Source organism: Pinus tabuliformis, chromosome Q, assembly GCF_031772625.1.
Source record: "Pinus tabuliformis cultivar Carrire ecotype Pingquan chromosome Q, CPIR1, whole genome shotgun sequence".
In the NCBI taxonomy this organism is placed as follows: domain Eukaryota; kingdom Viridiplantae; phylum Streptophyta; class Pinopsida; order Pinales; family Pinaceae; genus Pinus; species Pinus tabuliformis.
In genome coordinates this window covers 372,248,984-372,272,402 of record NC_142296.1, presented here as the reverse complement: position 1 = coordinate 372,272,402, position 23,419 = coordinate 372,248,984, and the positions used below count along the sequence as shown (strand labels likewise).

Genomic DNA, 23,419 nt, shown 5'->3' with positions numbered 1-23,419 from the left:
AGAGGGATTTTCTTGTAGTAATAACTCAACTACTCAAATCCTTTAGTCCATGTTAAAATTTATGTTGACATAGAAAGATATCATGGTATTTACTTTCCTTGACCAATAATTTAAGTTCTAGTACTTTATTTTTTATAGGTAAGTCATGCAGAGTGAATAAGTGCTTTAGTTGTAGTTTGTGAAAAGAATTTTGTGAGGGTCCACAATAAAGTTTGGCTTCAACAGTAGAGTACTTGTTACAAAGCTTTGTATAGACAATTGAAACATCACCTATATAGATTTTTTTTTTTCTGAATTTATTGCTTGGTTAAAGCGACTTTTTAGAAGAATTGAGAAACATTTTGCCTGTTTACAGAAGAAATTTAAAAAATATTGAGATACTTTCCTTTTGTTATGTTTTGATTTGGATTTGTTTTGTAGGGTCCAAGAGCTGCTGACAGATCTCAAGTTTTGTCCAAGGAAGTTAGACTTCCTAATTCCCCTCCTACCATTCTGGATGATCAAGATGTTCAGATTGTAAGATACATCTTCCATTACAAACTGATCAAATTTTAAGTGCTTCTAAGGGTTTTCCTTTTGTTGACTAAATTGTCAAGGACTTGAAATGCTGCAGGCTTTAAAGCTAAGTGATGACCTAAATTTGAATGAAGTTGATTCTGTTAGCTTGCTTGTTGCTGCTCATCAAGAGGTATGTTACGTGAGTCTTAATTGATTGCTCTGCAGCATTATTTTATTGGTAATAACTTCTTCTGCCCATGGCCATTTTTTCTGTTTTGATTCATTTTCAGTGGGGCTTACTTGGACGTGAGCCATTGGAAATATTGCGGCTTTCAGCAGGCCTGTGGTTTGCTGAGAGGAGAGCTTTAATAACAACATTGTATACTCTCCTCAGGGTAAGTTTGTGAAATTTGTTGAAAACATTTGCTAGTTTATTTTGTTGGATGTTCTTGCTGTTTTGAATGTTATGTAGATGTTGGATTGATTAAAACAAAAAAAATCTTTCTCTGCTAGGACAGGCTGTTGTGTTAGATGAAGGCATTGAAAATGATCTGGTGGCTGATATTCATAGCTATTTAGAGGAGTTGTTTACATCTGGACTCAGGCAAAGGTTGATTACAATTATTAAGGTTGGTACCTCCACCTTTTACTTGTGCTTTTTTTCACACTGCTAAATTTCCATGCATACAATGTTTTTGCATGTTAGAAACTGTACAATAGGAATAGGTTCAAACTAGGCAATTAATCCTCTTGCACCGTAGGAGTTATATGTATACTGAGATGTATCATTTTATTTTTCTTTCATTGCTATTATAGAATCCAGTACAGCTAGTTTTTGATTTGCTTATAAATCCAGGTGGTAAAGGCATAGGAACCTAGACCACAGTATGTTTTGGTGGTGTGGAGTGACATCTGAGGGATGAATCCATGTTGGTTTGGATTGTTTGTTTTTCATATACATAGGAGAAAATAGTTTTCTATTGTTTATTTATTTGAAATTAGTGGGTATGTATTTGAATGATTGTTGAGCTTCCAATTACTCTATATAGGATGGAAGGCAAAGGAAGTCTTTAATAGGATGTGAAAAGAATAAAGAAAATCACTAGCATATTTCAAAATAGGGCTGAATATGTGTTCAGGAACTCAATCGTGAAGAGCCAGCAGGTTCAGGGGGCCCTCAAGCAGATCGCTATGTTCTTGATTCGAGAGGTGCAGTTGTCCAACGTTATAATGTTGCTCAAAGAGAGCGTCTTGGTTTAAGTCAATGCCTTGTACTTTCTCTGCTCATAGTTCGGATCAGTGAGTAAATTTTCTTGAAATTCTTTCCATAAACATTATTATAAATGGCCACACTGTGAATATATTTTTCTATTATACTTCCTTTGCATGTAAATGTTCTAATAATAGGAAAAGTAGATGTTTTGAGTTCAAATTTCGAAGTTTTAAAATGTTCTCCTCTTTATGTCTTAAAATGAGTAGGAAACACATTAGATTTTTAGGGTCCTTTTTGGTCGGTTGCCGGGCAAAGAACCTAAGCATGTAATGTAGAAGATGTGGACTGATTACCACTTTTCAATGAGGGTGTAATACATGGAATAGTCTATTGAATATTCTATGCATAAATAACTCTTCCTGAGTGAACATTGTCAACATAATGCAGGATGTCTGCCATGATTTATTTTTATTTTTATTTTTATTTCTGTTCTGTGGAGGAAAGATCATAATTTCATTCATTAAAGCAAAATTACATTTATCAGGTGGCATATGCATGTCTGTTCTGTCCTAAACATGGAATAAAGTAAATCTTAACATGTATGTACCCATACCCTAACGTAATCCATCACAGATTCCTTCCATCATCCTCATTACATCAAAAAGAAAAAACTGCTCAAGGATATACCTCCAAACAGGGAGATAATCCTGCTATACAGACCAAAATTCAAATGTGACTCCAACGTAATCTTCATATTACATCGGTAACCAAAAAGATAATCAGAGCTTTCCAGAATAACCAAACAGACAGGACTGTTAACCATTTATAACAACCTGGTTAACAAGCCTTTGCTTGTGAAAAGGAGGATAGTAATATCCATTCAGCCGACCCTCGTCTTCCTCCTGAATGAACCAATGCTCAAAATCCATCTGGACACCTTCCTTTTAGAGACATTCAGCAATCTGATTCTTCTCCTCATGGACATGCTGCAAAGAAATGAAATTAAAAGCAGAATTGATTCCTTTTAATTCATCATATAAAGGGTGCAAAATACATTCTTCGAAATGCTTTAATCGTCAGCCCAAAAGGACTAGGGCCTGCAGCCCCAGAACCTACCTTCAACCAATTTTAGGGATCATTTGAAAAAGCTCCTGTCAGTTATTACTTTTACATTAAAACGTCATGAGCAGTTCATCATATAACTTATGATCAGAAATCACAGGAGAGCAACAAAACTAGACTCAATCTTGAGCTTAAAACTCAGAAATTAGACAAGTTTTAGTGTTAACAAGTGATGCATCAGAAAATTCATCTTCAATAATGAGTTTGTCTGGGCTTTGAAGACCTTCATTTGACAGTGCATCAGCAATCTAATTGAATTCCCTCTCTCTATATGTACAAACACTGCCTCAAAGAGTGCTTGGCCATGTCTTTAACAAGCAGAGCGAGATTGATAAGGCCTTCATTGTGTATGTGTAAATCCTGCTTCATCCGTTTTCTCACAAAATCAGAAATTTGAATCTCCAAGGATCTGTAAGCGATTTTGTTAAAATTGGCAACTAGGGCCAAACTCCATGTGGGTCATCTTATTAATGGAAGCTGATATTTTTCTTGGATCCCTCTCACCGAGAGGTGTAGGATTGATCTAAAGATCATCTAATTCCGATAAGTATTCATGGAGATATAAATCTATTTGTGTTATGGGACAATTCGTCGAGGTCGGGCAACAACCAAATAAACCCCACTTGTGCTCAACCTTTTAGTATAAATAGAGGTGGCCTTCAAGTTATTTCAACACTTGGGATCTCTTCCTCTCTACTTGTCTTTGGGTTTTAGTAGGAGGAGATCTTAAGGGATAACGTTGCCCTAATCGAGAGGGCAGAAGCCGAAACTGCCGGGAATAGCAGGAACTGCTAGACTAGCCGGGAATAGTCGGAACTGCCGGGAACAGTCGGAACTGCCGGGAACAGTCAGGACTTGCCGGGGACAGTCGGAATAGCCGGGAACTGCTAGAACTGTCAGGAACTGCAGGAATTGTTGGGAACAGCCGAAATAGTCGGACTGCCGGAACAGCCGGGAACAACCGGAACTCCCGGGACTGTCGGGAATTGTCAGAGCATTTGTCTCCGAAGGAGAGCAGCATGCAAGGGACAACTAACTAACATTGGGACAGTTGTATGGTACTTAGCAGCAAATACACCAAGCATGCAAGGGGCAACTAGCATGCAACAGAAAACATGCTAAGGACAACAAGCAAGCTAGGGACAACAAGCAAGCAAGATGCAGCGATCACATAGGTCAGTATGGCAACATGGTGCAGCAATGGCACATAATGCAGTACAGTGATCGGTACAATCATGATTAATGAAGCATGATGAGATGCAACATAGTGATGATGGGTGCAGCATGGTGCAACACGGTGAGGTGCAACATGATGACGAAATGCAACACAACAATAGGTGGAGGAGTCATCTTGGAGAATCAGTTGAAGCAGTATGTCTTCAATTGATCTCATGTATCATCTTCTTAGAGATGATCTATGCTCTTATCTAGATAAGTCAAAGTGTTGACTTCTATTGTAAACATACTATCTTTCTCTCTCTCTCTCTGCTAAACTATTGAAGAACATGTAAGAAAAATTGATCAAGGCTTTCCCCACATTGGGGTTTGTCCCTGGCTAGCGCCACATCTTGTGTCCTCTTGTCTTGGCTTGTCTTCTGCGATTTATGTTTATGTTCCATCTGCAGTTTACTTTAATGTTGATGTGGTTGCTAATCTGGAAAAGATATTGAGCTAATTGTGAAAATTGAAATAAATTGCTCTAAGCATAGAACATACCTAAAATTAACATGGTATCGGAGCTGAGGTGAAGACAATGCCCAAGCAAGAGTGAAAGAGCAATCACCGAAGACAGTTGGGAAAGGAAAAAAGGATCAGTGGATTCCTCATCCCTCTTCAAATTCACCGAGGGTGAATTCGAAGCAGAGAATATTATCATAATAACACAGCAGAAGTTTCTGATGGCCTATCTAAAGATCACTTCAATGGGAAGTCCTGATCTAAGGATGGAAGGAAAGGTAGATGGCTTGGTTGTAATAAGTTCGACCATTATGCGAAGGAGTGTCTGAGGTAGGGACACATCACTTGATGATGATAACAATCATTCTAGGGACATCTTCAATGATCAGAGGAATGACAGGTAATGCAGGTCATCAAGAAAACTGCCGACTCTTTAGAGAAAGCAAGGAACCCCAGGTATGAAGAATCAAATGTTGTTTTTGATAAGATAAAGAAGCGTACCCCTCTCCTTTAGATTCTTTGGGAATCTGGCTTATTGATCGTAGTGCTTCGAGGCACCTCATCGGATAGAAGGGTGCTCTCTTGAATTTGGTAGAGACGGAAACAACCATAGGATTATACTTGGAGTCGATGCCACCTATCCTGGAAAGGGTGTAGGGAATGTTACCTCTCAATTGAATGAGGGTAACTCTATTCATTTACAAGAATCTCTTTTATGTACCTAATCGCAAGAAGAACCTGGTGTCCATCTCGGAAATGGAAGTCAAAGGTTTCAGGGTGTCATTCATCGATGGAGAGGTACGTGTTAAAAAATAGAATTTTGAAAGATGCTTTTTCTTTTGGGTTCAGGGTTGGCAATTTGTATCAAGTTGCAGGATGGTCCATTGGAGATCATGTCAATTGACATATTGCATCTATAACACCGGAGGTCTACCTATGGGGCCTACCTACACGATGTGAGTCAGATTGATAGGGATGTCTGAATTCAAGAAGAGCGTGAAGGTACATGTCTGAGATGTACAGAAGGAAAATCTTATAAGGCTAGCATGCAAGGGACAACTAGCATGCAACAGAAAGCATGCTAAGGACAACAAGCAAGCTAGGGACAACAAGCAAGCAAGATGCAGCCAACGCATAGGTCAGTATGGCAACATGGTGCAGCAATGACACATAATGCAGTACAGTGATGGTACAGTCATGATTAATGAAGCATGATGAGATGCAGCATAGTGATGATGGGTGCAGCATGGTGCAACACGGTGAGGTGCAGCATGATGACGAAATGCAGCACAACGATAGGTGAAGGAGTCATCTTGGAGAATCAGTTGAAGCAGCATGTCTTCAACTGATCTCATGTATCATCTTCTTAGATATGATCTATGCTCTTATCTAGATAAGTCAAAGTGTTGAATTCTGTTGTAAACATACTATCTCTCTCTCTCTTTGTTGAACTATTGAAGAACATATAAGAAGAATTGATCAAGGGTTTCCCCACATTGGGGTTTGTCCTTGGCTAGCACCACATCTTGTGTCCTCTTGTCTGGGCTTGTCTTCTGCGATTTATATTTATGTTCTATTTGCAGTTTACTTTAATGCTGATGTGATTGCTAATCTGGAAAAGATAGTGAGCTAATTGTGAAAATTGAAATAAATTGCTCTAAGCATAGAACATACCTAAAATTAATAGATTTAAATTCTTGTTTTGTGTGGATTTAGTAAGCAGGAGTTCAGCAGTAAGTTCACTATATTAATTTGTAATCGTCCTTAGGTATGCTTTCCCCTGGAAGAAATGAGTATCCAAGAGATGCAAAACATATCCATGGCCTCCCAATTGTCTCTACCAAGACATGCGTGATCAAAGTAGCTCTATGCCTGATATTTGTCTATCACTGGTTCTTCCAACCTCCTGAGTTTGGGTACCTTTCCCATTTCTTGGAAGAGTGATGCATGGGTTAGTGACTGAGCTGCCACCTAGAACGTTGGAATTTGTAGGTCCTAAAAAATACATCCATTCCTAGCAGGCCAGATCCATCAGAGGACAAGATATGGCACCGCCCTGAAATTCCTTAAGTCCCTTCTTTCAAAGAAGATTTGGAAGTTTTTATTTATCGTCTCCTTTGCCCATAAATCTGAGAGTGCTAAGGAATCTTCGACTTGTTGATTTTTGTAGCTTGGGAGGTACTCCAAACCTTGAGGATTGCGAGGTTGGAGGTTGGAGCGCCACAAAAGCACTTGCGGGCATGAAACCCAATCCTGTGGGCTTTGCACCCAAGCATGTGGGTGTGGATCCGTGATGAGATTTCGACAAGTGATGGATGAGGATGATAGTGCACATTGAGACGATTCTGACACATCGAAAATCATCCGATTCCGAGTTGTAGAAATGGAGTTATGAATTTTTGAATGTTGGATGTGGGCATGGTGGCACAAGGTCAAGGTCAACTTGATGTTAATAAGCCTTGTGACAGGTTGTCAAGCCCTCAAAGGGCAGTTTGATGGAGCCCTTAGAAAAAGTATAAAAGGAGGTGTATGTGAGATCATTTCTCACATCCAAGAGTGCAACACAAAGCAAGTGAAGAGCTCGTTGAAGGGAGAAGAAGGTCTCTGTTTTTGGGCCGTAGGTTAGGGCAACTTCAGCAAAGAAGGGAGGGGCTTTAGGGCCTCTCCCAAGACTGTTTTGAAGTGTGGGTCAACCAGCGGTAAGGCCGCATTGCAGGAGGCTAATTCTGGGCTGTTTTGGAGGACGGTTTGGGTGTTATAAGGTGTGGTTTTCCTATGGTAAACAGGCTGTAGCCCTAGGAGACTTCTGTGGAGAGGCCACAGGCCTATTTGTGACTGGAACAGGGGGCCGAGAGGCTGTTCTGTGGGACAGAACAGGCTGCAGGCCTTGGATCCTCACACAGGTGGCTGCATGGGCCTATATAGGGCTGATTTGTGCCCAGAACAGCAGTGAAGGAGCAGAGGAGACTTGCAAGGGAGGACCGCAGCAGAAAGGAGCTGTTCTGGACTAAGTTGTGGCATGGAAAATCTTCCTTGAGCAGGCCGAAAAGTTGACAGACCTGCAATTGCTAGGCCGCAGATCTGTAGTGGCAGTTTGGTAGGCCAAAACAAGGTTGTGCAAGAGTCTAACAAGGCAGCGAGTTGCCTAGTCTTGAAGATGGAAGGAAGCCACAATGTTTGAGGTAAGTTCTGGCCATGGTTGGTGGGCTGATGTAGGCTACAGGAGTGCCCTAACCACTGACCAGACTTCAGTCCATGAACAACAATATAAATGTATGCCATTTCTCCTTTGTTGCTAGGTGTTGGGTCTAGTTTTGGATTAGATTGGATGAGTTGTTTATGGAGCATGTTAACGGCCATGTGTAAGGGTCTCATAGATGTTTAGATGCCCTAACTAGGAGCAGATGCTACAATGAGGATTGGTCACTCATGGTCTGTTGGAGGGCAGTGTGAGAGTGGACCAAGTGTGGACATGGATTGGGCATTTATGGTCTGCAGGAGGACAGCGTGATAGTGCTTAAGTTGGAGCTCGGTGTGCACCATCTTCATAGACTTAGGTGGTTGCTAGAGTGGCAGAAGTGGAGGTCAAGGTTTGATCAGCCAGAGGAGCAGTTGAGCAGCCCTAGACTTGTGTGTGGAGAAGGACTTCTACAGTAGATGTTGGGCAGTCTTTCTAACCCGTGTTCAGTTTGGGAGATGGACATCTTGCAGTGATAGGTGGCAGCCCTTCGTGCCCTATGTTGGTCTTCATTGGAGTAGCGTAGGGAGACCATAGTGGGCTGAAGTCCCTGAGTAGTAGTGGGCAATTGTGCGTTGTTCACAAACGGAGTTCTGAACAACTTGACAGAGGTCTTGATGTGTTGTGCCCTTGATGGACTAAGGCACAACTTGTGAGCAGATTGGATAGCCGAGGTTCAATGGTCAAATAGACTTGGAAGGTTGATAAAGGCAGTGCTGTAGATCGAGAGTCGAAGGACCGGGCAGGTATAGGGTATGACTGAGAGGCGCTGAGAGAGTCGACTACATCAGCCAGATGGTCAAAGTATCTTGTCGAGGGTAGATTGGTGGTTAATGGACTGACACCAAGCCCTAATTTTGTGTCTTGTATCAGTGGATGTATGACGACCATTATCCCTGGTATGGGAGGCCTAGATTGTTGTATTATATGTTGATTAATATAACGAAGTTGGGTTGAAAATTGTAAAAAGTTGTCCATATTTTGTGCACTAGTAGATTTACTGCTGTTTATATTACATTGTGCAAAGTAGTTTCGTTGTGATTCTTGGTTTGGTAGCGTCAGAGATTTAAGATTCTATCCCAGACACCAAGGTCGTGGAAACACACACAACTTCTTCCACACCTGCACAGAGAATGGTTATTTCAAGAAAAGATGAGGGTTTTCTTCATGTGACCTATAAAGGCAGCACCGTCCAGGTCTAATTTTATTCTGTTTTGCAGCTTATGCCCCAATTGGGGATTTTTCCTATAAGCACCAACCACATAAACAAAGTACACTTGGGCGGAACAAAACCTTCCAAAGCTTGGACCACCACCACTTCTCTTCTTGATTAAATAATGCCCGTAAGGACAAATAGCCTTGTTTAATTGGATAGTTACTTACCTTCAGAATTTACCCAAGCCCATGCTAGTTCATCAGGATATTGATTCAGCGTTATATGTGTTTTCTGTAATTCAGCCAAGAATTGATAACACCAGCTCCCCTATTCCAAAGTTAGTCCCAGGTCCTGTGCACAAAGCCAACCCTGTCTCTAAAAGTTGGTCTCACCTGGGTTGTCTATCTTGTTTAGAGTGCAGAACCCCTGACTTTGTAGCTGTCTAATAATGCCTTCTGGTAAAAAAATTCTCTCTCCACAGCCAAGGATAGCGTCAACTCCATTTCACATGTGGGCCCTGTCTTCGACCTTCCAAGCCAAATGATTCTCGATCATTGAGAAAGCTAGGGTGAGTGCTTTCCAATTATTGGAAACATTTTGTATGCTCTTCCTCCCAAATTAAAGCTAGTAGATTAGAGGTGTTGACACCTAATCCTCATGATTGGGTGAATATAATGTAAATAGATAAATAAGTAATATGAACAGTCATCGGGAGATGAACTGAACAGTCTCTCCCTCATGTATTTAATGAAGACCTACCTGAAGGAATAAGCACGAATCATTTTTGCCTTGAGGAGTTACTGCCTGGCCTGACATTGTATCAGAGTCAACTCCATTTTTTTAGCTTTTTTGCCCTTTGTAACTGCCTATTGTGCTCCTTTGCTCTCCATTCAAAAGCGCTGTCCATACGCTGCCCATAAACGTTGCATACAAAGCGCTGCTCCATAAACGTTGGTGTCAGTGGCCTGAATGCTGCTGCCATGCTTCCTTTGCTGCGACGCTTCCTCTGCTGCAACGCCGGAAGCTGTGTGCTCGGAGGATTGCGTGTAAATGGTATGCTGTGCCGTACCCTGCGTTGAATGGAATGTTGGATTACTGCTCTGCGTTTGACCGTGAACTTCATTGAACTGTGCACTAGTTGTGTTGGTCATGGTCTGCGTGTAAATGGGGTGTAAATGGTACCGTTATTCGGTGTGTTGATAGTTTTAACTCCATGCTGCATTGTTTGTATGTTTAAATAAAAAGAGGGCGTAGTTGAGGTGTTGTTCATTTTTTGGGGTTTGCTAGTGAATTGTGCGTGCGTGGATTTAATTTGTCTGGAGCGACTGGTTGGAAGAGAGTTTGGATTTTGTGCATATCCAGGACTTCGTTTTTCTAGCGAGCGACTTTCTGCAGTGTGAAAGAAAAGCTGCATTCACCGCCGCTTCATTTCAATTCGCTTCCACCTCACCTCCCCATATTCCATAAGCACTCCATATTGTTTTTGTTACATGCTTAGTCGGCAACGCACCTATATTGAATAAGCCTACGCAGAGTATGATTGGGAATATGCGATAAATCATGGAGTTTGGTGCGATACATTTTTTACATGAAAACATATGTTCATGTGTGAAGGCTGTGATTAGTTTGTAATAAGAATAATAATATATTATATGGAGTGATAATATATTATTTTGAATGGGAATAAAAGTGAACGTGACATGAAATTCATTAAGTTTTTCATGGCGATGTGTTATATGGTATAAAAAAAAAAAACATATATGGGTATATGGAAGGTATAGCATATATATTTGAGAAGTGGAAGGTATAGTATATATATATTTTTCTATCAGTAGAAGTAATTTTTTTTATAGAATGTATTCAATCATATCTATGGTGGGAATAGTTCTCACTAGCAAGGAGAACTATCCTGAATGGTCTCGGATGATAAAACAAACTCTCATTTTCAATGAGTTGTGGAAAGGAGTGTGTGTCGGAGACGAAGACAATGAACTAGTACAGCCTACCTCAGACAAAGAGCTCGTCATTTGGGAAAACAAGAACAACAAAGCTTATGCTTTAATCACAACATCTGTAAATGAAGAGGTGAGTCGCCATATTTCGTCATTTTCAACTGCCTTTGAAGCCTTACAAAAGCTGAAAGAACTCTATGACTCACATTCTGCACTTGAAGTTGTTCAACTCATGATTAAACTCTTCACTCTTGAATTGCAAAATAATGATCCTCTTGCTTTTGCATCTGAAGTAAAGTCTATAATGCATGATATCAAATCCACTAAGGTTGAATTGGATATTCCTCTTCTCGCTTTTCTCAAGGCAATTTATCCTACTTACTCCAATTATCTTGAGTCATTGCAAGCAAATGGAAATCTCAAAGATATCACCTTTGACTCTCTTGTAAAAAAGTTTGCTGAAAGAGAGAAAGCTTTTGGAGAGAAGACAACCCCTGAATTTTCTGAAGAGGCTGTGTGCCTTGCTCACAAAGAAAAACATCCTACTCAAGATTCTTCAAGAGGAAGAGGAAGATATTTCAGAGGCAGGGGGGCATACATTCTCAAGGAGAAAAGGCAAATTTGCATTACATTCGCTGCAAAAGAAATGGATCACATGATGCCTCTACATGCAAGCTACCATGGGACAAAATTGAGCAGAAAAGAAACCAACAGAAAGGTAAAACTGATGATATAGACAAAGGTAACGCACCTGAATCCGCTCACTATGTTGTGGCACAATGTAATATTGGAGTAAATGAAGATTTATTTAATGCTTCACTTGCTTCTTGGAAAAATGATTGGTTGCTTGATTCAGGATCAACCTGCCACATGACTCATAGAAAAGATTTTTTTGAAGAATTTACTAACAATGTTGATGGAGTAGTATACTTTGTAGACCGATCAAAAATCAAACCATCAGGGCTTGGCACAATCAGGCTTAAATTGCCTGGTCTTCCAGACTTTCTTTTGCATCATGTTCTATATCTCCCATAGCCCAAGAGAAACTTGCTGTCCTTGGTCCACATCCGCTAACAAGGTCACTCCATTCATATGTTTGATGGCAAGCTTGAGGTAAGAAAAGCATCTGACCACTCACTTGTCATGAGGGGAATAGAAGAAGAAAGGCTTCTCACACTGCAAGGAACCTCTGCTCACGCACAACATTTCTCATACAATTCTCATCATGAAGAAGGTACATTTCCATCAAGTTTATTATGGCATGCTAGATTTGGACATTTAAACTATGACAGTCTCCGCTTGTTGAAAAAAAACGGTGTTGCTGGTTTGCCTACAATTCCTAGGAAACTTAAGCAATGTGATGCTTGCATCCTAGGAAAGCATAGCAAACAGTCTTTTCATGATTCACATTCAAGAGCACATAGAAAACTTGAACTCATTCATTCAGATTTATGTGATCCAATGCCTATTCCTTCTGCAAATGGAAATAAATATATGATGACATTTATTGATGACTACACCAGAATGTGTTGGGTTTATTTATTGAAGAACAAATCTGATGCTTTTCAAACATTCAAGAATCTTCATAAATGGATTGAAAATGATGCACAATCTCATATTGGGTCTATTCGCACTGATAATGGAAAAGAATACACATCAAATGAATTTGAAAACTATCTTCGCCAACATGGGATCAAACATCAAACAACTGTACCTTATAATCCCCAATAGAATGGTGTAGCTGAAAGAATGAATAGGACAATCTTAAATATGGTATGATCCATGCTCTTCTTCAAAAAAGATAATGTTTTGGGCTGATGTTATTCTATGCGTTGCATATATAAAGAATAGATGTCCATCTAATGCTATTAGAAACAAGACTCCTTGTGAAATGTGGTATGGACATGTTCCTTCGGTAAAGCATCTCAGGGTCTTTGGTTCCACCTGTTATGCCTTGATACCAAAGGTACATAGAAACAAACTTGGTGCTAGAAGTCGTAAGTGTATCTTCCTGGGGTATTCAAACACCTCCAAAGCATACCGTCTTTATGATGAAGTAAATAAAAAGTTTGTTGTATCTGGAGATGTAATTTTTCTTGAATCATCCAAAACTGACAATGTTGTTGAGCGGCAACTTGATCGCTTGAATAGATTTGCAAAAGCAAAATCATTTCAAGAATTTGATAATCAGATTCCACATCTTGAAGGGGGGATTCCTATACTAGATCAATATGTGGAATCTTCTTCGGAAGAACACTCTCCCCCGCATGAAACTCCAACAACAGATGATGCTTTAAGTGATGTGATTGATAGAATTGGGAGACTCAATCTTGTTTCAGTCTCAACTCAATCAACGGAGCAACCTGGACCATCTTGCAGTCCACCATACCAAATCTTTCCAATATTTTCACCACATATTTTCCTTGAGACAGGAAATTTTCCCTTGGCTTTTGCCAGACTTCAAGTCCTAGGAAATAGTGCATCAGTCCTAGGTCCTTCATTTCAAATTTAGAAGCCAACTCCCTCTTACATTTGTGAATGAGAGGGTATGCACTTGTTAGGAAGTGGTCGTCAACATACAACACCAGTATGAGAGGTTTGTCATCTTCTACCTTAAAGTAAAGATTAGGATCGGCTTCACTCCTAGTGAATCCAAACTTCATCAAGTAGCTATCGATCCTTTCATACCATGCTCGGGGTGCTTGCTTCAGTCCATAGAGGGCCTTCTTCAACTTGCATACATGAGATTTTCGATCTTAAATCTCAAATCCTTCGGGTTGCTCCACGTAGACCTCTTCTTTGATCAAACCATGCAAGAATGCAGTCTTGACATAATCAACGGAGCAGCCTGGACCATCTTGCAGTCCACCATACCAAATCTTTCCAATATTTTCACCATATATTTTCCTTGAGACAGGAAATTTTCCCTTGGCTTTTGCCAGACTTCAAGTCCTAGGAAATAGTGCATCAGTCCTAGGTCCTTCATTTCAAATTCAGAAGCCAACTCCCTCTTACATTTGTGAATGAGAGGGTATGCACCTGTTAGGAAGTGGTCGTCAACATACAACACCAGTATGAGAGGTTTGTCATCTTCAACCTTAAAGTAAAGGTTAGGATCGGCTTCACTCCTAGTGAATCCAAACTTCATCAAGTAGCTATCGATCCTCTCATACCATGCTCGGGGTGCTTGCTTCAGTCCATAGAGGGCCTTCTTCAACTTGCATACATGAGATTTTCGATCTTAAATCTCAAATCCTTCGGGTTGCTCCACGTAGACCTCTTCTTTGATCAAACCATGCAAGAATGCGGTCTTGACATCCATTTGATGTAGGTTCCATCCTTGTGAAGCCGCAAGGGCTATGATCAAGCAGATGGTGGTATATCTGGCAACAGGTGCAAATATATCGTCATAGTCTATATCTTCCGTCTGGGAGAAGCCACGAGCAACAAAACGAGCCTTATATTTTTCTGTATGTCCATTTGCTGCATGCTTTATCTTGTAAAGCCATTTAGAAGTGACAACTGTCTTATCCTGGGGTCTGGGAACTACTTCCCAGTTATCATTCTTCATAATAGACACATATTCTTCGGTCATAGCATCCTTCCATACTTGATGCTTGATGGCATCTGAGAATGATGAAAGCTCATTTTGTATGATCGTGCTCATGATGGTCAGGTATCCCTGTTACCTGTTGGGTTTCTTACTTTCACGGAAGGTTCCTCGGGGTGCAGTGTGTCCTTCAGCATCATCGAGTAGCCCCTACGCCAAGAAGGTCTCTTCCTAGAAGAGGAAGGCTCAGGTGGATCAATAGGATCCATCGGTTCTTCCACATTAGGCATTGTTTCATCATCCTTTTCTTTCGGTTCCCTGGTGTCGGCTTCTTGAGAGCTCTTCAAAGTCAGAAGATTGTCCACCTTGCTGAGGGCCATATCTTCGTCAAAGGTTACATCATGACTAATCACGACTTCCCTTTGACCGGCTACATAGATTCTATAGCCCTTAGTATTTTCACTATAGCCCACGAAGATTCCTTTCTTTCCAGATGCCCCCAATTTATTCCTCTTCTCTTTCGGCACATGAAAATATACAGGGCTTCCAAAAATTCTAAAATGAGATATGTCAGGTTTCTTATCGGTGAACATTTCTTCAGGAGTCTTGGAACCCAATGCTTGATGAGGGCATCGGTTTTGTACATATATAGCGGTGTTTGCATCTTCGGCCCATAGAAAATTCGGAAGTCTTTGATCATGGAGCATGGCACGGACAACGTCCACAATCGTACGGTTCTTCCTTTCCGCCACACCATTCTGTTCAGGAGTATATGGTGTAGTAGTCTCCCTCTTGATGCCAACCTCTTTACAGAAGTCATGAAACTCGTTAGATTCATATTTAGTCCCATTATTAGTCCTTATGATCTTGATCTTCTTTTCGGTTTGATTTTCGATCAAGGCTTGAGATGTGTCACAATACATGACATCTAGCGGACTTCCTCCGACCTGATATAATGAATCAACTCAAAACCCAAGAGTGAAGGCATCTTTAACATTGTTTTTCCATACATGTACCTTGCCATCGCTGAAGGTCACCTTGTAGCCTTTGTCTTCCATTGCCGAGATGGACACTAGGTTCTTTTTGGCGTCAGGTACATATAATACATCCTGTAAGTGGATCGTATTGCCTTGATTCAACTTGAGAGAGACATTGCCTACACCTTTCACGGGATATTTCATATTATCTCCAAGGACAATTTCCAGGTTAGTTTCATTCTCTATCAGATTATGGAGAACTTCTTTGTAACCAGTGAAGTGCCTTGAGGCACCACTATCAATGAGCCAAATTCCCATTGAGTCCGAAGGAGCAGAGGTAGATAGAGCAGCTGGTAGATAATATTCATCCTACTTATTTTCAACAATGTTGGATTCATACCTGGAATTTCTAGCCTTCTTGAATGGTTGCCCTCTTCCTTGATTTCCAGGACTCCTTTTACCTTTGCTATTGAATTTGCCATTCCTTTGATTGCCATGAGAGGGATTTTGATCATCGTCCTGGTGTGAGTCCTTTCTATCAGGGCACTCCCTTGCATAGTGACCTGCTTTATCGCAAATGTAACATCGTCCTTTTCTTCCATCCTTAGGTCCAACCTTTCTTTTTTATTTAGTCCCAAAATTATTTCTTTTCTTAGCATGAGAAGAAAAAGCAGCAGGAGGACCTTTAGGCATGGACATTTCTTGCTCTTCTAACCTTGTTTCTTCTTGAATGCATCTAGCCATTAATTCCTCGAAACCAGGGATTACATTATTGTTCAGAAGAGTAGTCCTGAACACGTACCATTCGGATGGTAATCCTCCAAGAGTTGCGAGTGCCATTTCCCTATCAGTAATAGTCTCCCCAGTAGATAGGAGATCGTTCCCAACCTCGGTGATTCTTAAGAAGTATGCTTGCATACACTCATCTTTGCCCTTCTTAATTTCCTTCAGCTTATTTCTAAGAAACAAAACTTGATTTGCATCATTAAGTTTAAATAAACTCACCAGTCTATCCTAGATTTCCTTGGAGGTGTTCAGGTCGGAGTTCAGGTCGGAGATGTAGGCCTGCTTGTCGATAGAATCCTGGATGATCTTCTTTGTTTTGAATTTTCTGGTTTTCCATTTGTTCCTGGCAGCAATGGGTGCATTTGATGGAGGCTCAACAATATTGCCTCTCACATGGTCCAACACTCCTTGATCTTCTAAGGTTAGATCGATAGACATCTTCCATCTGTGATAGTCAGCTTTCTCACGGAGCTTGTCTTCGACAGGGAAGAGTGTTGAGGATAGCCTTGCCAATCTTCTCTTCGTTGATTGCTCTTGCTCTTTCTCGGGCTTTGTCTTCACCTCAGCTCTGATACCATGTTAATTTATGGTATGTTCTATGCTTATAGCAGTTTACTTATCTTTCTTATTATTAGCAATCACATGTACATAAAGTAAAGTGCAGATAGAACATTAAACGATCGACAGAAAACAAGCCAAGACAAGAGACACAAGATGTGGCGGCTAGCCAGGGACAAACCCCAATGTGGGGAAACCCTTTGATCAAATCTTCCTTTATCTTCAATAATTCAGTAGAGAGAAATAGTACATAATCTGATTTACATCAATAGCAGCAAACCTTAGATCAGTGAAACTAGGGCAAACAATATCTTGCAAACCGATCGTCGGATCGGCTTGATTCCTTCACCAAAAAATGCGGCCTTCAGAGGAGATCTAGATTCACCTACAACGTAGTTCTAAGAGGCAGAATGATGGTCAACGCTGGTCAAACTTTGGTTCTGCAGTTGCAGCCCTAAATTCTGCACCTTCCTTCCACATGTGTGAGAGAAGAGTCTCTTTCTGCGCAGTAGGAGAAGAGCCTCTTTTTTGCGCAGGAGAGAGAGAGAGAGATGTGATGAGTTGAGTGAGTCCAAATGAGGAAAAGACCTCTTGTATTTATACATAACTGTTGATGATTGAATAGATGCCACTGTTGGGCTTCTGAGCCTACATGAGTTGTAGGCCGGCTTGATAATTATTCCATAATCAAAATAACTTCATATCTCCATAAATACTTATCGGAATTGGATGATCTTTAGATCAATCCTACACCTCTCGACGAGAGGAATCTAATAAAAATATTATCAGCCATGAATAAGATGTCCCACATGGAGTTTGGCCCTAGTTGCCAATTTTAACAAGTTGACTTGTGCCATTTGGTCCTCATGTTTTAATCAAGTTCATGGATTAGCTCATCAGGAGAAAAACTAGTTTGGACTCATTGTGAAGTGTGAATAAGTGTATGTTTTGGGGTTTCATGTAATATTCCATTTTCTTATCCTCTATTTTCCTTCTGTTTGTCCATCCTTTACTCGTGGAGGTCACTAGACATCTTTTCATGAAACTTTAAACCATGATTATTGTTTGTGAGTTTTATGTTAATGTGTATGTTTAAATATAATATTGAGGTGAAGACTTTTGCTAGCTATACATTGAAGGGATAACTCATACATTTGAATATAAATGTCATAAATGTGGTTGCATAAATGTAATGTACTAGAATAAGCAAGAGGACATGGAGAGAAGCTAGGAGGATTTCATAGAATCAAGTTGAGTGATTCATTTAGTGTACATGCAAAACTAAGAAAGAGGACAAGGAGAGAAGTGAGGATGAGTATTTTATAGAATCAAGTTGATTGATTCATGGAGATATTGTTGGAGATAATTATTGGGATGGTTGAATTGAATATCTAATTATGACATTGTTGTTATGATCACCTTTTGCTATATAATGAGACCTACTGTATAATATAAATGCACACAATAATGGATTGACTGGATGGAGTTCCCCTTCGAGGGTTTCTTTAGCGCAAACTCATGGTGCCCCTTGCTTATGTATATGAACGTTTTTATTGCTATGCATGTCTAATTCCCAACATTTGGTATTAGAGCCAGGGCAAGTGCTCAAGAGGATTCGTTGGAGAACGAGTTGTGAGATGCAAAGAGCTATGTGAAAATGTTGCCAATCGCCATAAAAGCAATCAAAGAAGTGATCCCATTGAAGCCATTTGTTATGTGTGATATGAAGTGTAGGATTTGAGTATAAATCTATATATTAAATCAAATTGTTTATGTGTAAGTGTTTGTGTCCTTTGAAGTGGCTAGCGACTTTAAACACAAAGACTTATGTTTTTGATAACTATTTGCATTCCCATTAAAATTTGTGATAAGATGGGAGTACTACAAAGTGCGATGAGAAGGGCCAACCTCATTTGGTGAAATTTTTAACAACTATTGATATCTATTGTTGAATGAACAACTCTTTTAGAGTTGTGAGAGAACAACGAAGCAACAATATGTATTGCTTCTATTGTGTTGGTTAGAATTGTTAGGTGAACATATCCGTGGATTGCTTCCAAGGATTAAAAACATAATGTAGTAGAGTGACTTGTTTGATTGTAATTTGAATTTCTTAACAACTAGGGTATTGAAAAATGTTTCCATTGTTGTTGTTCTAGAAGGCATTGAAAGATAACATGGAGATGCACCCAATATTTTTTTCGAAGCATTATAGAAGGTGCAAAATTCCTCTTGGCCATAGAGAATTATTGTATTTGTAGAGCTTGGAATGTTTGTTGACATAGTGGAATCATGAAATGTCAATTGATGCCTTCATCGACTTGTTGGTTGTAGCTTGAGTTCATGTGAAAGAAAAGGAAAACAAAGTTGTCATCTCTATCAACCAATGACAAATAAATCAATTGTATGAGTGGCCCGTCAATAGATAACCACTTTATGGAGAGCTATAGAAAACTAGGAAAACAATTGCAGAGGACACTGACAATGAAAAGGCCACCCAAATCCATTAAGGAATGTTTTTCTATCTCATGCAATAATTGCTTACATGTAGAAGGGATAATATGAGGCATGCTAGTAGTGGATGCCTATCCCATAGAACATGCAAACGTTTTGTATAACTAATATGAAATGTGAAAAGAGCCATTTGCCAATTATATATATATATATAAAGCAACCATGGATTTGCAGGTATGGGCAACAATTTCACCCCTTTTTCCCTGTTTTTTGTTCTAGTTTCTATGGGGATTTCAATAAGCCTTTTTTCCTCATGAAATTGCTAGGGAGATAGGAGTGCTTTTTTAGCCATGCATGTTTCCTTCAGTGGAGAGGGTTTCCCAACAATGCCCAACTTCCTTGAGTAACAAGGTTTTCCTTCCTCAGTTTTTTTGGGACTATAGGAGATCTATAGTGAGGTAAACTACTAAATATTAGATTTGTTTTTTTCTCAAATTCTTTATATTTTGAATCTTCATTCTAATTTTTAAAAATGTTAGTTTTCAATTGTTTTTTGTGCCCTAAGTTCAAACTCCAATCACTACATTGAAGACAAAATGCCGAGGCATTTGGAACCTATGTGTGAATATGGTGAACCTGAAGGGTTTTTAATAGACAATTTTTGAATTGCAAGTTGTGTGGGAAGCATATGTCAAGGGGCATCAACCGATTGAAATACCATTTGGGGCAAATTCTAGGACAAAATATAGAACTTTGCCCAAATGCAAGTCCATAAATCATTCATAAGGCCATCAAATCACTGCAAGATAAAAATGAAGCAAAGATAACGAGGCAAATGTGAGAAGTCAAATTGCAAGGGGAGGAGTGGGGGCAAGTGAGATTGCTTCTTCAACGTCACCTTCCACATCCCCATTGCCCAACTCAACTACCTCATCATTTCTTGTTCCCAGAACCACACTTGGTGCACAAGCTTCTATCAGGTCAACCTTTTTTCTTATGTTTCTATTATTTGTTTTAACTTTTAGATGCTTGGTGGACAAGCTTTTGTGGTAGAGTATCCAATGTCCAAGAGTTTTCCATTCAAGTGCTCGACCAAAGATGTAATTCCTCTGGATGCGAGTGCAACTAGAGTGTATTTGAAAAAATGCACACCAAGAAGCGCAACATGTTAAAAAATTTCAAATTAAAATTTTGAATTCATTATAAATTATAATTTATTATTTTGAATATTAAAATTTTATAATTATTACTTTATAATTTATGACCCTCATATAGGTTGGAGTCCCAACCCCTAAACGACATGGTCTACATCTACTACAATCTTCGATTGTAGGTGAAACAAGTTCAGAAAACCCTTGATGTGGAGGCCTTGGATCAGAGTGACACCACTACTGCATGGAGGGTTGAGACTAAGAGGCTTGTCATGGAATCAATCTTTCATTGGTTAGAAGAGAAGGCACTGGAGGAGGTAGCAGTAGCAGGGGAGAGAGGTAGAGGAGGTGACACCACCTAGCATGATCACCAACAAAGGACATTAGAGGCTACCTCCTATTTCTTCTTCTAGATGTTGTTAGAGTCCAATTCTAGCCCTAGGGCCTTGTCTATTTTATGTACCTAATCTGATCTTAGATCACTGATGATGATGAGATACATTTATTATTTTTTGTTGATGATATTTTGACTCTTAAGGTTGAGTAAGGACTTAGTTTTTAGGACATGATTCACTGTTGATATTTGATGTAGCACTAGACTCATTAGACATCTTATATATTTGTTTTCTTTTCATATTTATCATTTTATGTGGCAATGCATTTATTTGATGTTGTTTATACTTTAGATGCTAAAAACATTGAAAAAAATAATATTTTTGTTTTGTTTTATATATTTTTATTATGTTCATTTATTGCTGACTTTTATGATTTTTTCGTTTTTCGGACCCCCTGTTGATTTATTCTCGATCTCGATTTTTTCAACATTGACACATGTTAGAATTCGTGCGAACCTAGGACTTGGCGATTAATTGCTAGCAGAAAATGATCAACTGAACAAATACACAACTGGGTTCTTAACACAATAAAATTCAACAGAAGCAAATTTAAATGATCAATCTCATAAAACAATGACATAAACAAATTTATGCACATCAAATCAGTTCATCATTAGTAATGACTCAAAACCTATTCGGGCTTTCGTCTTGGAATAATGGTACAACTAAGAAAATATAGAATAAAAAATAACTTGGATCCAACAGATCTGCCCTAGATCGATGCTCGATCATTCCTGTAGATCTAGATTTCCAGCCTCGATGTGTCTCTCAATCTTGTGTTGCTGTAGTGTGTCTTTCTCTTCTCCTCAACTTTGCTTTTATGACTTTACATTGAATGAAATCCCTAACCGTAACCCTAATCTGAAAGTGACTAATGACTGAGATTATATCCTGCCACACTTGAGATCAACGACTAAGATTAAAACAAAGTCACTAAAGTAAATTACTTCTCCTAAGTTTCTTTTAGCTCAGTAAGCTAACATATTAATATGTGCCTTTTCCGAAGTTAGACTTAGGCTAAGTTACGTTAGCAACCTGCTCACACTAGACCAAGTCTTTTAATGAGAATGTGGGTGACTTTGCCACGCCTAAACACAAAGCCAATGCAGAAATATATGCCCGAGCTAGAAAATCAACAACACACACACACATGCATATGATTTGCTTATCCCACATGAGTTGAAAATCATTTCTTTATAATTAAAACTGTCCAGAATCACAAGTAAAGTCCCTTCAGATGAGTGAGATTTCCCTAGTAATGGATTTGATATCTTTGTTGGAGTTGTGGTAGTTATCACATTCACAATTTGTGGAATATATTGTTCTTTTAATGGTCACATGGACCATGGGATGTCATTGAATTTAAAAGGCCTTTTTAATGGTTAACATTAGTGGTGTTAGATTAAAAAGAAAATATGTCAAAGTAAAAAGAATTCTCTAAATTTTTTAATATGTTGAGGTTGTCTTTAATGGTCATGTGGGGTAGTCTATATTCTGTAAAAGAAGGAATATGAGGACCACATGCATAGTTGTAAAAGAAGGAATACGAGGACCACATGCATAGTTGTAAAAGAAGGAGTATGAGTCCAGGGTATATATTTGTTTGGTTTGATTTTCACAATGAACAAATTGGTTGGGGTGTGTGATTGGTGTTATAGTACACTCCAAGGCTAAATTCATTGTCAAGTCATTGCATGAGTGTATTTTGATGTAAAGAGTCTAATCAAGCCAAGTCAAAGCTATAGAAGTCATTGATGATTGGGTGTCAATTAAGTTTGCCAAACCAAGGTTATAAGTTACCTTGTTGGACTTTACACAACCGAACAAGGAAGCATGGTTTTATGCAAGTAATTTCGAGTACATCAAGAGCATTGCTAGTGTATGCTAAAGATGATGACACAAGACAAAAGAATCTTTTGGAAGAAAGCAAACAAAAGAAGAAGACGACAATGAGAAGAAGTGAAGAAGTGAGAAGACAAAGATGATGACAGAGGACAAGAGAAGCCATTTAAATAAAGCAAACAAAGGAAGAAGAAGACAATGCGAACGAGTGAGAAAACAATGATAGAAAGCAAAGGAGGACGATGCAAGAAAGTGAAAGAAGGTGAAAAAATATACATATAAACTGCTTGGCATAAATAAGTGATGTAATGGCAAATGGAAATGCTAGAAACATGAAGCAACGAAGGAAAAAAAAAGAATGAAGCAATAGAAGCAACATAAAGTAAGTAGTGAAAATAATACCATGTGTCAATAATTGAGATGAAAAGTAATTGAAATGAATGTAGAAAATGTGATCTCTAAGAAGTTTGTTGATCCTCCCCCATATGTTTTTTTTGATGCAAAAGAAAATGGTCATGGTCCAATATATGTAAACGGGTTAGATTACCCTTGGAGGAACATGTATGTTGAAAGTTGTTTGTATCTACTTGAGATAAATGACAATGTAATGGATGTAAGCTTTAATAATGTACGTATATCCCCATAACATGATTGTCGATGGTTCATGGTATACCAAAGTACTCCTGTCATAGCAAATGAAGGTTTGCAGCTAGCCAAAGCCACTAGGTGTAATGAATAGTTCATGGTATGTTGGAAATGACTTGAGAATTGTAATGGTCAAGGATAATCCACAAAATCCTAGGGTGTGGTTATGGGTAAACCAAAGAAAACCGAATATGATGATTGAGGA

General features: G+C 39.2%; 1 protein-coding gene across 4 annotated transcripts in view; it reads left to right on the top strand.

Moving 5' to 3' along the window:
- The window catches only part of EMB3142 (nuclear pore complex protein (DUF3414)), a 447,780-nt gene that overhangs the window by 20,821 nt on the left and 403,540 nt on the right, over positions 1-23,419 (top strand). For all 4 annotated transcript variants that reach the window (XM_089384461.1, XM_089384462.1, XM_089384463.1 and 1 more), the window contains exons 2-6: positions 421-516; positions 614-688; positions 789-893; positions 1,017-1,127; positions 1,638-1,797. In XM_089384461.1, coding sequence (XP_089240587.1) covers positions 421-516; positions 614-688; positions 789-893; positions 1,017-1,127; positions 1,638-1,797 — 547 coding nt within the window. The remainder of the gene's footprint in view (positions 1-420; positions 517-613; positions 689-788; positions 894-1,016; positions 1,128-1,637; positions 1,798-23,419) is intronic.